The sequence below is a fragment of the Dama dama genome, chromosome 5, assembly GCF_033118175.1.
Source record: "Dama dama isolate Ldn47 chromosome 5, ASM3311817v1, whole genome shotgun sequence".
NCBI lineage: Eukaryota > Metazoa > Chordata > Mammalia > Artiodactyla > Cervidae > Dama > Dama dama.
The window spans coordinates 16966784-16982572 of NC_083685.1; the positions used below are offsets into that span (position 1 = coordinate 16966784).

Sequence of the window (15789 nt, forward strand, 5' to 3'; positions counted from 1 at the left end):
GGCACAGGGTAGGTCAGGGACCACATTGCAAGTTAAAGAAATAACTTTCCTGAGAAGCACATGGATGGATATTTCATTTGATAACTTCTTCCAGAACACCACTTGCTATATTCTATTTCCCAGTTGGAAAAAACAACTCAAAGGCATCCATTTATCTCTATCCTGTTTGGATGAATCAGCTTCTGCACAGACGATTCTACACACCTGCTCCATCCAGAGAGAAATGCGAACACCCCACATCAGATAGGGTGGCACCATTGTTACGTGCCCAAAAGGAGGCGTGTGTTTAATTCACATTTGAGATGCAAGAATTTCAAGTGGTTAGCTATTTAGACAACAAGCATTTTTCTGAGGACTCCCCCTGTGCTGGTTCCAGGGACACAGAAAAGCCTTAGAAATTGTCCCTACCTTACAGGCACTCCATCTGGTGGTGGGGGTGGGAGAAGGGTGTATACAACCAGGAACAAGTCAACAGGCCGTTGAGGGCTGCACCCACCAGAGATGCCTGGGAAAAGCAGAGGCAGCTTTGGCACAGGGTGGGGTTTATACCTGAGTAAGTTCTCAAGGTTGAGTAGAAGTTGGCCAGGTGAGGAAGAAGAAAGGACATTGCAAGCAGAGGGACGAAGGTTGCATGATGACGTTGCTAGAGCATCAGGCGGCAAGTGAAAGTCGCTCAGTCACGTCTGACTCTTTGTGACCCCATGAACTATACAGTCCATGGAATTCTCCAGGCCAGGATACTAGAGTGGGTAGCCATTCCCTTCTCCAGGGGATCTTCCCAACCCAGAGATGGAAGCCTGGTCTCCTGTATTGCGGGCAGATTCTTTACCAGCTGAGCCACAAGGGAAGCCCAAGAATGCTGGAATGGGTAGCCTATCCCATCTGCAGTGGATCTGCCCGAGCCAGGAATCAAACCGGGGTCTCCTGCATTGTAGGCGGATTCTTTACCAGCTGAGCTGTAGGGAAAGAGGCTCAGACGGTGAGACAAATCCAGCTCATGCAGAGCCCTGGAGGCTGGACTGGGAAGCCCAGAGACAATGTGCAACATTGGAAAGCATTGGTGCGGGGGCAGATGGTCCAAGGTAAGGAGGCCAGTGAAGAGGGAATGACAGCAAAAGATAATGATTTGAGGGCATGGCAGTCAGGATGGAAACCTTTTATTACTTAGCCCCATGGAGGGGGTCCAGCCCTGAAACAAAGCAGGGTAGGACTAGCCCAGATGGAAGGGAGCTGTGAGAACAGCGGGGGGAGGGGTGCTCTCTTCTCAGGATGTGCATCTTCACATTGAGGAACCTGAGTCTGGTACCTGGTGGAGGACCAGAACATCAGGGGTGTGGGGCCAAGAGGCAGAAATGCTATGGTCGCTACATGGCCAAGACTTTTGGACTCCAAACCCCCAGCTAAACATGTCATGCCCTTTTCAGTTCCTTGAGTGGTACCTAAGGTGCTTTTTTCAGTTCCTGAGAAAGGTGCAGAGGGTTGAGAAGAGGGAGATTAATAGAGATACAGCTTTTTTTGCATCTTAATTTACTCATCACCAGCTCACCTGTGTGTGTACCCTGCATCCATGAGAAGACTTGATTTTTTTGACTGTGGCCTTGACAATTAGCCATAGTGTGATGGGATAGTGAGGACCAATCCTCCTCTTTATAAGCAGTTTTGAGTATCTAATTTACAACTGTACTTCGTTGTACAAATTGTGCTCTGACTTTTTTTTAATGCTTTCACATCTACTTCCTCACTTTTCATCTTTCACAGATCAGATAATATTATCTTTAAAAACAGATGAGGAAGACAGGCTTAGGCCTAGATGCTAGTGCAGACTCCACCACACCCCACCTGGGTGACCTCGCATAAGTCAGGGAACCTCCGTACTTCACTTCCTCACTGTGAGGTGGGCTTGAGAATGCAAGTTGCTAATAGCTAGATTAGTAACTATAAAGCATTTTTGGCACGTGGTAGTTATTCATGTTCTAGTGGTGATGGTGGTGGTGATAGAGGCAATGGTGGTGATGGTTATCCCTAAATTATAGTAATTGAACAGAGTGGTTAATTATTCTGCCTAAATCACACAGCCATTTGTCAGTCGAATTAGAACCTGGCTTCCTGAAAGTGTCAAAATATTAGCCACTCAGTCTTGTCCAACTCTTTGCGACCCCATGGACTGTAACCCACCAGGCTCCTCTGTCCATGGGATTCTCCAGGCAAGAATACTGAAGTATGTTGCCATTCCCTTCTCCAAGGGATCTTCCTGACCCAAGGATTGAACATAGGTCTCCAGCATTGTAGGCAGATTCTTTACCATCTGAGCCACTGGTGAAGCATTTCAGCTACACCTATCAACCTGATTATAATCCACTGTCTTCAGCATCATTTCCCTGTAAAACATCCACGAGGCTGGATGTGGGTTCCTTATACTCTTCTTTCCATCTCTTGCTCCTCCTTGTTTACCTCCTCGTCGTCCTTTCCTGCTTTCTTCATTTTCTGTAGTGAAGGTCTGAGACAGAGATTATGTAAAGAAAGAACCCAGAAGGAAAAAAAAACACTTGAAGCAATTAGGTCTCTGCATCTCATTTCTTATTCAGTAGAGCAGAGGTTAACTTTGTGGCCCTTTAGCTTAATAAATTTCATCACTTAACATGATAACCTAGCGTTGATCCTACCACTACCACATATGGTAGATTCACAGACCTTTATAAATTACTGCATAATGCAGTTGACCAAATCTCAAAATATTAATAATCGCGGTCTAATTAGACTGTTCTTGCTTCCATTCTCAGAGAAGAGAAACCCCTAAGCTTGACACTTGAACCAAGTGCCACTTTCCAGAAGCCTGTGGGAGCTTGGAGCCAAACCGCCGTCCTGGCTGTGTGCAAAAGCAGAAGAGTTATAGCAGCAGTCATTTATAGCTTCACGGAGATAATGATAATGATGGTGATGAAAATGATGGTTGGTACCATTTATTGAGGGGCTTCCCCGGTGGCGCAGTGGTAAAGAATCTGCCTGCAATGCAGGAACCACAGGAGATGCAGGTTTGATGCCTGAGTGGGGAAGATCCCCTGGAGGAGGGCATGGAAGCCGACTCCTGTGTTCTTGCCTGGAGAATGCCACATACAGAGGAGCCTGGCAGGTACAGTCCAGAGGGTCACAAAGAGTTGGACATGATTGAAGTGACTTAGCACACATGTACTATTCATTGAAGATCTCCTATGTGCCGGGCAATATGCTAAGTGCCTCTCATTTCAGCAGTGTCCTAAGAGGGCATCCATTTATTCCCATGTTAGAGGTGAGCAGAGTGAATCAGACAGAGGAAAAACTGACTCACACAGAGTCACAGACATTGAGTGACAAGGAAGCAATGACCCAGTTAAACCCAGAGAGACTTTTGCTAAAAACCAGCGCATCTTCCTCTTACAACACTTTGAAATCAGGCTACCTGGGTTTAAATTCCAGCTCTACCAGTAACTAATCTCTGGTCAGACTGCTGCTTAACCTCTCTGAGCCACGGTTTCCTCATGAGCAAGATGGAGACAAGAGTACTTCCTTCCTAGGGATGCTGTGTGGGTGCACGGAGAGAATTGCCCACGAGAGCTCAGCCCAGTGCCCCTCAACCCTCCTTGTGCACTGCCTCCCAGGGCCCCAGGCAGCACCTGCTTCTCTCCAACTGCAGCCGCTTGCTGGGGCCCCCAGCCCTCATTCCTTCCAGCTCAGACCCTCCTGTTACATATTTCCCAGCTGTTCAGACACACTCCGTGGAGATGATCCCAGACCTACCTCTCTTGGCAGTTTCATGCTTCAAAGTTTCTTTGCCTCTTTCCCATGATCCAGACTAATCCACCCTAATATCACTCTCTAGTCTATGGCCAGTGATTTAGCCAAGATGACAGCATTTTCAATGTGATAATCATGATAGTTTAGTCAAAGAAAGAGAGAGACAGAGATTGTCATTTGCAGACTGTATTCAACTGCAGAGCAAACAGAGCCCTGAAATTACCATAACTTAAGTAAGACAAAGTCTTACCTCCATCACATAAAAGAGGTTTTTTGTTTTGGTTTGGTTTATTTTTTATTTTGGTTTATTTATTCATCTGTGCCGGGTCTTACTTGTGGCAGGAGGGATCTTCAGCCTTTGCTACAGCACGCGGGATCTTTCAGTTCTGGCACCTTTCCTTGTGGCATCTGAGCTGTTGGTTCACGTGCTGTGTGGGAGCTAATTCTCTGACCAGGGATAGAACCTGGGCCGCTTGCATTGAGAGGGCAGAGTCTTAGCCACTGGACCCCCAGGGAAGTCCTGAGAGGTTTACCTTGTGGAAGATGCACTGGTCATCCAGGACCCAGATTCCTTCTGTCTTTTAATCCCCTATCCTTAGTGTTTTCCTCTATCTGCAGGGTTTCCTCATGCTCACACAATGGCTACTGGCACTGCAGCCATTGCAGCTAAGTTCCAGGCAGCAGGAAGGAAGAGAGGGAAAAGGGCCTGAAAGGCAAACACCACCCTGCTGTGTTAACTTCCCTTGTCAGGTTTTCCTAGAAGTTCCTCCCAGTGATCTCCTCTTGTACGTCATCGGCTTGTCCTATCTCCAGGAGAGCTGGAAGAGGTAGTTTTATTTGTTGTTGTTTTGTTTTGATGACTTTTTGTCTAGATATTTGATGTCCAAGATAACTTGATCTGTTTCCAAGGAAGCTCAGGAAATGGATATTGGTACTTCCTGCTTTGGGGGAGAAAGGACAAGAGGTAGAGAAAGAAAACCAGCAAATGCTCACAGCCTACTCTTTATCAGGCACTGTCCTCAAGGAGTCTGCAGTCTAATAGGAAAAGCAGACAAGGAAATAGGCAATTGAACGTATAGCATGACAAGTGCAACAATGGGGAGCACATAGGCATAGGGAGCTGTCGGGGCGCAGAGGAGGCACTTGTCCTAGCCTGGACTTGAAGCAGGGAGGAAGCAGCAGTATTGAATGGCCAACAGCTGACAGTTTCTCCCAGACCTTAGAATCAGCAAGTGAATAAGGGGAGGAAGTGCTGCAGGAAGGGGCAAAATCATAGAATTCTGAGGGATGGAGAGATACAAATGAATGATTGGGTAAGTGGTCAGAGATAAAACCCAGATTTTAGAGGACCTGATTGCCATAAGGAAGAGTCTGACTTCATCCTGAGAGCAGTGGGAAGACACTGAAGGGTTTGGAACACTCTGATGGGAATGAATCTGCCTTTCAGAAGAGCCCTGTGACAGCAAGGTGGATAATGGATTGAGGAGGAGAAAGATGAGATAGGAAGCTACTCAGAGGAATAGAGGCAATGAATGATGGTTTCCAGCTAGGGTGGTAGGAACAGGAAGTCAGTCTAGTGACATTTAGGAAGTAGTTGATATCACTTTGTGATCAATTAATGATGAAGGGGGTGAAGCAGACAAAAGCAGTCACTCCATTTCATAGGTGAAATGAATTGTATTTTGCCACTGTGAGGACTCCTGAATAGCAAGCACACTTATCTGTGTCCAAAGAAAAACTCTAGGCTGCATCTTCTTCCAGCTCAAACAACATCTGCTAGGTGCATGTGCGCTGTTCACCCAGACCTCAGAAATGCCATGTAAATTTCACAAAGGAGCCAGAGAGAACAAAACCCGAAGCAGATAAAGCTACTTCTCTAATTGTGAGTCAGTTCTTCTGTGTCTTTATCACAGCCTCAGTAGCATCTTTCTGCCATCTGATTAAAAGGAACCCTTGAACCGGCTCTCCTTTTTGGGCTGAGTCATTCAGAAAGGAGAGAAATCCATCTGAAACTTCTGATCTCAGAGATGAAATCCTAACTTGGCAAATCTCCCATCGTTAGGCATTAACAATTAGCAAATGACCCAGGGCCAGTAAAGAGATGTTCAGATGTGATTTAATAAGAGCGTGGTTGCAGTAAGCACTCAGAATATGTTTGCAATCAATTTGCTGTATACACAATATGCTACCAGAGCAATCTTTTGTGTATGCAGTTGACCTTTTTTCTGGCAATCTTGTCCTGTAAAGAAGAGTGAAATCCTCCATTGCAAATCACTGGCGCTCAGGAATTGGCTCTAATTTGCATTCTGACAAAGATATTAACTTGAGGGAGGGGGGTGTTGATAATACAACACGTCCTTTTGTCTGAAAGGTAGTTCAAAATCTGTGTTGTGACTACAGTTGACTGAAGTTCAATTACTGTAATAAATGTATTCCAAATTTCATCTCAATTGCATTTGCATTTTAATGAATGATTCTCACCTTCTTGTCAATTTGGCAGCCAGGCTAGATTTATTAAGTTATTATATAAACAGGGCATTCTAATGCGGGAATTTAAATGCAAAATATTTGCTCGGTCACATTTGAACTGGGGCTGCGTTATTAATTCGCCTGCAGGGGTTGCCTCAAAATTCAAGAATTTAAGGACCGTGTTTCAGATCCCTCCATTCCATCATGTTTGCCCTGTCCTCCTCTGAAATCGATCTGTCTGGGTGGGCTGACAAAGCAAGACGTGAGCCAGCCAGATGAAGTGGACTCTCCAAGCTTTCAGCCTCCACAAGCTGGGAAGAAACTGATTTATTTGCTATTATTTGAAAACAGTAAAATTTGTTAAGTGAAAATTTCCCACGTAGGCAATTCCCTTCTGGGAGAGCAGGACATTCTTGAAATCAGATTGCCAAGAGTGTTTGTTCATCTTAATGTCATTCCGCCTTCCCCGTCGAAGCTCTCCTGGCTTTATAGCCCCATATTTCTTGCAGGCAGAGACAGAAAATGTGAGTGAAAACCAGCTGGATGCAGAGCCATAATACCATTAAAAGTTGTGTTGTGTTTTTTTTTTAGTACATCTGGACTGTTGATTTTTAACAAAGCGATTTGCAGTGGTTAATCCCATGCCCCCCATAATAGAAAGGTTGAACGTGAGTTTCTGTCCCTGCCTCCTAACTCTCCAGTGCTCCACAGCTTCCTGCCAGGCCCTTGTGAAAAGAACAGAGGCTGTCTGTTTTAGATGACCATCAGTTTCTTCAAGGCCCTGGGGATGGAGGCTGATTGAGGTAATGGGAGACTCAGGAGAGCAGAATGCCCTCAGAGTGAGAGATGGCTGCCACAGCTATGCTCAAAGAACTTACTGAGATGAATCAACTGCTAGTGTGGGTCAAAGTTTTATTTCAAACTTGTACCAAGGGAATCAGGCTTCTAATTAAGCCAGTTTGAAGATTTCTTTCTGCAAGAGTTTTTTCGGTTTTTTTTTTTTTTTTTTTTTTAAATAAAAGGAATAGGACAGCTAAACCAGTGCGCCTCAAACTTCTATGTGTATATGAGTCATCTAGGGCTCCTGTGAAAATGCAGACCCTCATTCAAGAGGTCTGAGGGGGGGACACCCAAGATTCTGCCTTTCTAACAAGCTCCTGGGTGTTGCTGATGGTGCTGGTCTAGGGACCACACTTTGAGTAGCAGGAAGCTAGATAGCATCGCTCAAGGGTGGAATGGCTTGGCAAAGATTAACAGTCGTGTTACAAGGCTGATGGGCCAGATGTGTGGGTAAATCTAACAACCAGAAAGGACTCTTGACCTCATAGGAAATACCAGAAAATTGCTCAGCTTATCGGATATGCTATCAATAGATACTTCTCTGAGGGGCTTATGCCCACTGTCCCACATCATTTCTTCTCAGGTCTGAGGCATTATTTTCTCAGTGCCATATTTTGTCTTACCTAATATGCACATTTTTCACATTTTAACATCTCTGTACTGGAAATACAACATATGGTCCTGTCTTGATTGACTTGGCATGGGTTTTTCCTTCTTTGTGGTTCATAAAATAATGTCATGTCTTGTAACAAATGATGTATCTGTCAGCTATTTTCACCACAATGCTGGGTAACGTGTGTAATGCTACCCTGAAACTCAGTGATTTTCAGTGAAGTATTTCTTCCTTGCTCATGCATCTGTGGGATAACTGGGATTTGGCTGACTTAGGTTGAGATCGGCTGGTTCAGATATGTTCTGTGACTTTTTTTATTCTTCTGGGGTCAACAAAATAGTGGGTTTTGTTCTTGTCATGGACCCAACTGAGCAAGCTTATTTCAAGCTTCTGTCCAAGTCATGCCTGCTAACACCCCATTGGCCAAAGCAGTCACATGGTGAAGCTCAAAATCAGGATGCGGGGTGGACATTCCACCCCTGAATGTAGGGAAGCTGGGAAGTGGGGACGGAGAGAGTATCCGGTGAATGATGACCTAATCTGCCGCAGGTGGTGACTTGGATTGGGTTGAACATGGCCTAAAGAAGGAACATGTACACCCCCAGTTTCTCTTCTGAGGGCCTAGACGTGAACCCTGTGCAATAAGAACAGCCCAGAGATACATAAACTTGAAGCTTTAAAGCTCCCTACTCAATAGTCTGGTGCTTGCAGCACATGCAGATGGAGAAATTCCAGAATCAGCCCTGGGGCTCCCAACCCTTGCTTGCTGCTTTCCAGCCACTATGACCCTCATCGTTCACTTAACCTCTTCCTTCTGTTTTCTTAACTGCAGATCACATCACCCTCTCAGGACTGCTCAATGAGTTGACAGTAGTAATCATAGTACCCAATCATTGAGTCCTAAGTACGAGACACTACGCTAAGCTCTTTACATCCACTGTCTCATTTAACCTTCCCAGCAGCCCTTGGAGGCAGGAAGGACTTTTTTCCTCATTTGGAGGTGGAGAGACAGTGGTTCAGAGAACTTTAAAATCTGCCTAAGCAGGTAACAGAGACCCTATCCAGAGGCTGCCCCTCCAAGCCTCAGCACCGCATCCACTGGCTCTCAGGTCAGAAGGTGCTTGGAGGGAAACCCGCCCCTTCAGTCTGACTCAACTGAGACCCAGGAGACTATTCCTATTGTCATACTGCACATTTTTCATTCATCAACTCACACAGACTCCCGTACAGAGAACGTATGTTGCTTAAATGTAAAAACCTTCTCCACTGCATCAGTGAAGAGGAAGTGGCTTTGGGTGGAGGAAACTCTCCATTCTATAACCTGCCTCTTCCTCTGCTTGCCTGATGCAGTTAATTATTTGCCTCCCCATCGCTCCTCTTGCAATGTTAGCCAGGAGAGTTTTACATTGTGGGAAGCAGTGAGCAGGAGGCACCGGGTGAGTGGACTTAAAGGAGGAAACTGCTCTTCCTGCAACTACCTCCCTTCCCGCAAATAGCCTGGTAATCAGCAATAATGATGAAGAAAATAGAGGGAACATGCAAGGGAATTAAACAAGAATTTGATAAAATATTAAGCAGTTTTAAATGGGCTTCCACAGTAGCAGGGGTGCACTTCACAGCACGTGGAATGAACACCCCGCAGTCCTGAAGTTCCCAGAATAGGCTGGTGGGTCTGACCTGAGGGCCCAGACACCCCCCGCCCCACCCCCCCACACACACACACACTGCCCCTGGCCACCTCTGTTCATTTCTCAACCAGTTCTTTCCAGAGGATCTAACAGCTGGGAGTCTGGCTGCCTTGCTTGACAGAAGCTGCAATTCTACCAGAAAACTTGCTAGATTCCTCAAACTGGCCACCACCAACTCCCCTAGTCTCTTCTGTGAGTTCACCAGTAAGACAGGCATTCATCAATTCCCACATCCAGAGGTGTGTCGCAGACTTGGCTTTTCACAATGTCCTCCTTATTCAGATCCTTGAAAGAAATCTCTTCCTCTTCCACCTGGAATGGCTAGGCATTACCCAAACAGCTTTTCGACGTCTCATGGTCATTGGGAATCACATGAGGGATTGTGTTTCCCTCTTTGCATTGGCTTCTAGGATGCTCAGGGCCAAATCTGTGTAACAGCTCGTGTGTCATGAGATTTGATATTTGTCTTACTTGATCTTGTTTTATTTGTCACGTCTCCTGCCTTTCTCACTTTTTAAATTGTCTGCCCCTAATCCTTTTTGGAATAAGGGCATAAACAAGTCAAATAAATTTGTTGCCAAACTCTTAATCTCTACTTTTGTAGAAATAAGGTAACTTAGATATAGAGGTGGAGTCTGTGAATTCTTTGAAGATGTGTCCTTCTTTGAAATGCCAGTGCTTGAACAGAACTTGACACATTGTAACTGCCAGGCGCAGACTCTGTCGCAAAATAGGTGTCAGCTCAGGGCTTGGCACATAATACTCAAGCCCCTTTTATTTGCTGTGGCATGGACCATCAGCCTGTCACTTATTATAAAATTTATAAGAATTTTGTTAACCTTCGCAGTCAAAGAAAACAGAGTTAGGCTGTTCCACGTGTAGGCTTAAATATTTGATCATACTGTACTTAGTTTGCTAGGGCTACTGTAACAAAGTACTACAAACGGGGTGGCTTAAACAACAGAAATGTGTTGTCTCACAGTTCTGGAGGCTAGAAGTGCAAGATCAAGGTACCAGCAGAGTGGGTTTCTTCTGACTCCTGAGAGAGAAACTCTGTTCCATGCCACTCTCCTAGCTTCTGGTGGCATGCTGGCCATCTTTGGCATTCCTTGGCCTGCAGAAACATCCAGGCCTTCACTGACCTGAGTTCAAAACGGCACTAGCCCTTCCGCCGGCCCTGTCTCTTACTCTCCCGTGTCCCTGCATCACGCTCCTCCCAGTACTTAGCCTGTCACCTGCAGTTCACTGCTTGTTTCGTGTCTGTCTCCACCCCCTGGAATAGGAGCTTCGTGAAGACCAGGATGCTGTGAGCTGTTTCGTTTGCTGCTGAATCTTAGCACCCAGAGTAGCTCCTGGTACACAGTGGGTATTCAGTACCTCTTTGTTGAATGGTTAATAATGATGAAGCTGTTTAGGCAAACACACACATTTGAAACTGGGTGTGAATTAATGCAATGATGAGTCTGACTTCATTGTTTTAAAATGTATTTCCAATTGAAGGATAATTGCTTTACAATATTGCTTTGGTTTCTCATTCTAAGGAGATTGGCTTGCCTTTTTGGAGGTCTGGGGGTCTTCAGCTGTCATTTAGAAGTGGTTCTGTAGGAGTTGTTCCATATTCTGATGAGTTTTTGATGTATTTGTGGGGAGGCAGGTGATCTCCCCATCTTACTCTCCATCTTCTTCCGTTCTTCTGACTTCATTTTGTGACCATCGACAGCTTTTGAGCTGCCCAACCCCTCTTCCCTCTTCCCCACATCAGGGTGAGCTAATAAGAAACCCAAGGTGCTCCTTGTTTGTTGCTGGAGAGAAGTTCAGTCCCCACACAAACAAAGGACGCCTCACCCCAGCCCCACTCCCACAAAACCCTAAGCCACCCCTGCTCTGCCCAGAAAGCCTCACAATGTGAGTTGTGTGATTTTATACCTTTGTGCTATGTGTATGATGACAGTCTTGATCTCTGAACCAAATTCTGAGCAAAGAAGCTCCATGAAGTAACATAATCATGAAATAGTGGTTGCTGTCATGCCAGCCCCAGCTCCCAGATTAGGTCTGCGTTTGCTTTGTTTGCGCAACATCAAGAAAATCCTCTTTTGTGGAATTGAGGGGTTGCACATGGTTACGGTTTTTCTATCAGCTTATCTGGCAATCTCAGGGTGTTCTTTGATGAGTAGATTCAGAAGCTTGAAAGTGAAACAGAGGAGCATTTTTGTTTCAAATACGAATTCCACCTCACATCAACCGCTTGCATCCCTAAACTTAAAAGCCCAAATGGACAATTCAGGGCCAGTTATGTATAATCTGGCTTCACTGTGTTCCACCAGGTACACAATAGGTTTTGCATAGTTTTATGCATGAGGAACCTGAGAGATTATTTTGCTGTGACAAGAATGTGACTGGACAGATGACACCTGATCCTTGCCTGCCAAATTTTTGTGAAAATTTCAAATTGTTCCTATGAGATAGATGCTATGATTAACCCCATTTTAGATATTAAGAATGTGGCACATAGCATAGAAATTCAGAAAAGTTTACAAGCTGAGAAGCAGGGTCTACACTTAGGAAAAGATTGCCAGTGGCCTTCCAGTGACATATGTGTATGGAACTCGAATACCACATGTTGTTGAATATAAGACAAACCATGACAAACAAAACAAATAAAAATGCCGCCAATTAAATCCGTCCTCCAGAGTGTGAATTGTTATTCTCGTTTCATAGTACCTAGCAGAGTGCCCAGCACATAGCAGTCACTCAGTAAGTATTTGTTTAGTGGTGGGACCCAAACCTGGAGAGGTTAGATAATTTGTTCAAGGTCTTTGGTAGGAGGTGGTCTTTGATAGAATTCAAGCTTAGGGTAAGTAACTCTGTGACTTTGGAATTCTAAAGACAGGAAGTCTCCTGCTACTGGGCCTGAGAGTGTCCTTCAGTTAATTGTCGGTCCCAAGATAGTAAGACAGTGCCTTGAGAGCCAGCCCATCTTCCTCCCTCTTTCTTTTCTTCAGCACCTTAATTCAGTGGGTGAAGATTGGCCGTGGATACTTCACCATCCTGAAGGAGGAGAGTGCCTTGAGAAAGAAGCAACAACAACTGGAGAAACTAAAAGAGGAAGAAAGAAATAAATTCCAACCAGCCAAAATGCTGTCAGATATCCAGTATGGGGATTTGGTTCTGCCGTAAGTAGACCTCTGTTGCTGCAGCCTAGTGGTCTTGGGAAGGACCATTGAGAAGGAACACTGGCTGGTTGCGTTGAGGGGTGGCAGCTGACTCGCACGGGAAGCCCCTTCTTAGGATGGTGTCTGATGATTTCTATCAATCTGACTCAACCTACTTCACCAGCCTCACCTTCTGATATTCAGTGATCTACTATACCACGTCTATTCTCATATCCAGAGCCAAGAGCCAACCAAGAAATCTTGTAGGTCCCCAGATGCGCTTTTTTTCCCTCTTCTTCTAAGTAGGCTTATCCCTACTTCTAGGTATTTTCCTGTCCTGTTCCCTGGGCCTTAAATGCTGTTCCCTACATCCTCTCCCATCTAAAGCCCTACTTATTCATTATCCTTACAAGCTCAGCTTAAATGCCACCCTCTCCTGCAGCTTCGCGGATTTCTGCCCCACCACCTCCAAAATCCATTCTGGACTCTTTTGAGTTCCCATACTGTGTTTGTATGCTACTTTGTTTCATTACAGATTAATATCCCTGTTCTAGACCTTCTCCTGAAACCTGAGATCCTAGTTCAGTGTCCACCCAAAGCAAGTGAACCAAAAAAAAAAAAAGTTTGTTGTTGTTTGTTGAATACAGTAGCCTCCCTCTTTTTGTAAAGGTCTCTCCTCTGGTTGGGAGAAGACCATCAACAGATTGGAACATTATGAAATACCCAGTGATGTAACAATAAATCTCAATAATCACAATTTATAATGGGTGTCTGTCCACCATGTGCTTTGTGCACATCTTTCTGTCAAAATTTCAAAATGTTCCTATGAGATAGATGCTATGATTAGCCCCACTTTAGAGATTAGGAAACGGCAACCCACTCCAGTACTCTTGCCTGGAAAATCCCATGAACAGAGGAGCCTGGTAGGTTACAGTCCATGGGATCGCAAAAAGTCAGACACGACTGAGCGACTTACCTTTCTTTTCACTTTCAGAGATTGGGAATGAGCCTTAGAGATGCTCACATAATTCCCATTAATGAATTATGGAAAGCGTCCCCTAAGTCCCAAACTGAGTGACACCACCATTCATGGATTGTGCCATTCTGCAGAAAAAAGCTCTGGGGATACTTCGCCTGGGCAGAGCGAACAAGGCATAAATCAGGGATGGGAAGGAAATGCTACAGCAGGAAGAGAGGAAGTGTTGGGTTGGCCCCAGTTTTCCATAACATGTTATGGGAAAACCTGAATGAACTTTCGACCAACCCAATATATATGGTAGAAATGGTCTGCCACTGCAGCCATTGTCCCGTTAAAGCAATGGGCTCAGCCCTGGCTCCACATTACAGTCACCTGGGTGCTTCTCAGACCCGTTATATCAGACTCTCTGGGGGTGTTACCTGAACATAGCCTTTTTCCAAGCTCCCCTGGAGAATTCCCATGTGGAGCCAACATTGAGAGTTACTGTGCTAGAGTTGACTTTAGGAACCCAAGTTGCCATGTTGGTGCCTAAGGAGGAAATGGGATCCCCAGCAGATAGTCCCTTTCTTCTGCACCGCTTCCCAGATTCTGTTCTTCACAATCTTTCTGACCCAAAGATCGAGCCCGTATCTCTTATGTCTCCTGCATTGTCACATGGTTTCTTTACCCCTCCACTGGAAAGCCCTCTCAACATAAAGAAATATGAATGTGTGCATCTTGAAAGCAGTAGTCCTGTCAGTGGAATCGCACAGTATGGGACCTTTCTGTGTCTGGCTTCTTTCCCTTATCATAATGTTTTGAGGTTCATCCCAAACAGAAAGCAGACTGGTGGTTACCAGGGGTTGAGGAAGTAGGGCAGATAGAGAGTGACTGCTTAACGGGTGCAGTGTCTCCTTTGGGGCTGATGAAAATATTTTGGCACTAGATTCAGGTGATGGTTGTAAAACCATTGGTTCAAATGCCATTGAATTGCAACCTTTGAAACAGTTAATTTTATGTTATGTAAATTTCAGCTGAAGGGGGAATGAAGGGAGTTCTAGTCTGGGAGGCCCTGGAGTGGGGGTGGGGGTCAGGCTGGACACTAGTGGTTGCCAATCCTCTTAAAGCTCAAGGCTCCCTGTGACTGTTGGGAACCCTGAGTGTGGGCCCCGAGGGGCTGGTATAGTTCTAGTCACCTTCCCCCTGAAAGTGTGGCCCAGCTTATTTTAAGGAAGGTCTCTCTCCTCTTTGATTCCTCATTTGTGCAGACTCTGTTTTCCATCCCCCTTGCCCTGTGAAGCTGTCAGAAGGAAAGTTAGCCTTTTATAGCTTTACAAACATCCTTAGGACCAAAGCAGCACTCACCTTTCTAGTGGTCTCCAGTCTTACTCCAGTTTTGGCTAAGAGATTCCCACTTTGTTGTTGACTCTTTGCCACTTTTTAAAAAAGAATATTTTGTCCAACATTTTTTTGATTATGTATACCCAAAGGGTTGGTCTAAATAAACTAGCCTACCATTTGTGCATTTAAGAGGAGAGAAAATATCTCTGACTTACAGCCCCCACCCACATACCTTCCAGATAGTGACCATCCCAAGGAGAAGCTGCCTTTGGCAAGCAAAGGGTATTCAGGTGAACACACAGATACCGAGGGAGAGCAGAAAGGCTTCCCGGATAGATAGAATGGAGACATTCCGCAGACAGGCCAAGGGTGTGAGGAGAAGGGACCCTTCAGAAGAGAGAAGAGCAGAAGGGCAGCCATCACTGGGTAAGAACAGAGATATCTAATGAGGGCTTTTATAAGGCTTTGCCTCAGAGTGTGAGATGTAAGGCCTTCCCTGGTGGCTCAGCAGCCAAGAATCCACCTGCAGTGCAGGAGATTCAGGAGATAATGGGTTCAGTCCCTGGGTCAGGAAGATCCCCTGGAGGAGAGCATGACAGCTCACTCCAGTATTCTTGCCTGGAGAATCCCATAGACAGAGGAGCCCAGTGGGCTACAGTCAACAGGATCACAAAGAGTGGGACACGACTGAAATGACTAAGCACACATGCATGTGAAATGTAAATCTATTTCTTGGTTTCCCCACAAGACCTTCAGTAAAATATTCATGGCCCCTTAGTGGATTATGGTCTTAGACCTTTATCTTGGCTTCCCAGTGAGTGTAGGGGTGACAAAGGGGGACAATCTCGACCCTGGCCCAGTCTCATTGTACAGCCAGCCATTTATGTATTGAAGACCTACTGTATGCAGGCCTTCTGATGGCACGAAGATGTGAAAAGGGTGTAGAAACAGTCCCTA

The 15789-nt window shown here is 45.4% G+C and overlaps 1 protein-coding gene across 1 annotated transcript in view; it reads left to right on the forward strand.

Annotated features, from left to right (window-relative positions):
* Window positions 1-15789, forward strand: part of CCDC60 (coiled-coil domain containing 60) — a 163890-nt gene that overhangs the window by 101589 nt on the left and 46512 nt on the right. Inside the window, exon 3 of the mRNA XM_061140848.1 lies at window positions 12384-12554. Coding sequence (XP_060996831.1) covers window positions 12384-12554 — 171 coding nt within the window. The remainder of the gene's footprint in view (window positions 1-12383; window positions 12555-15789) is intronic.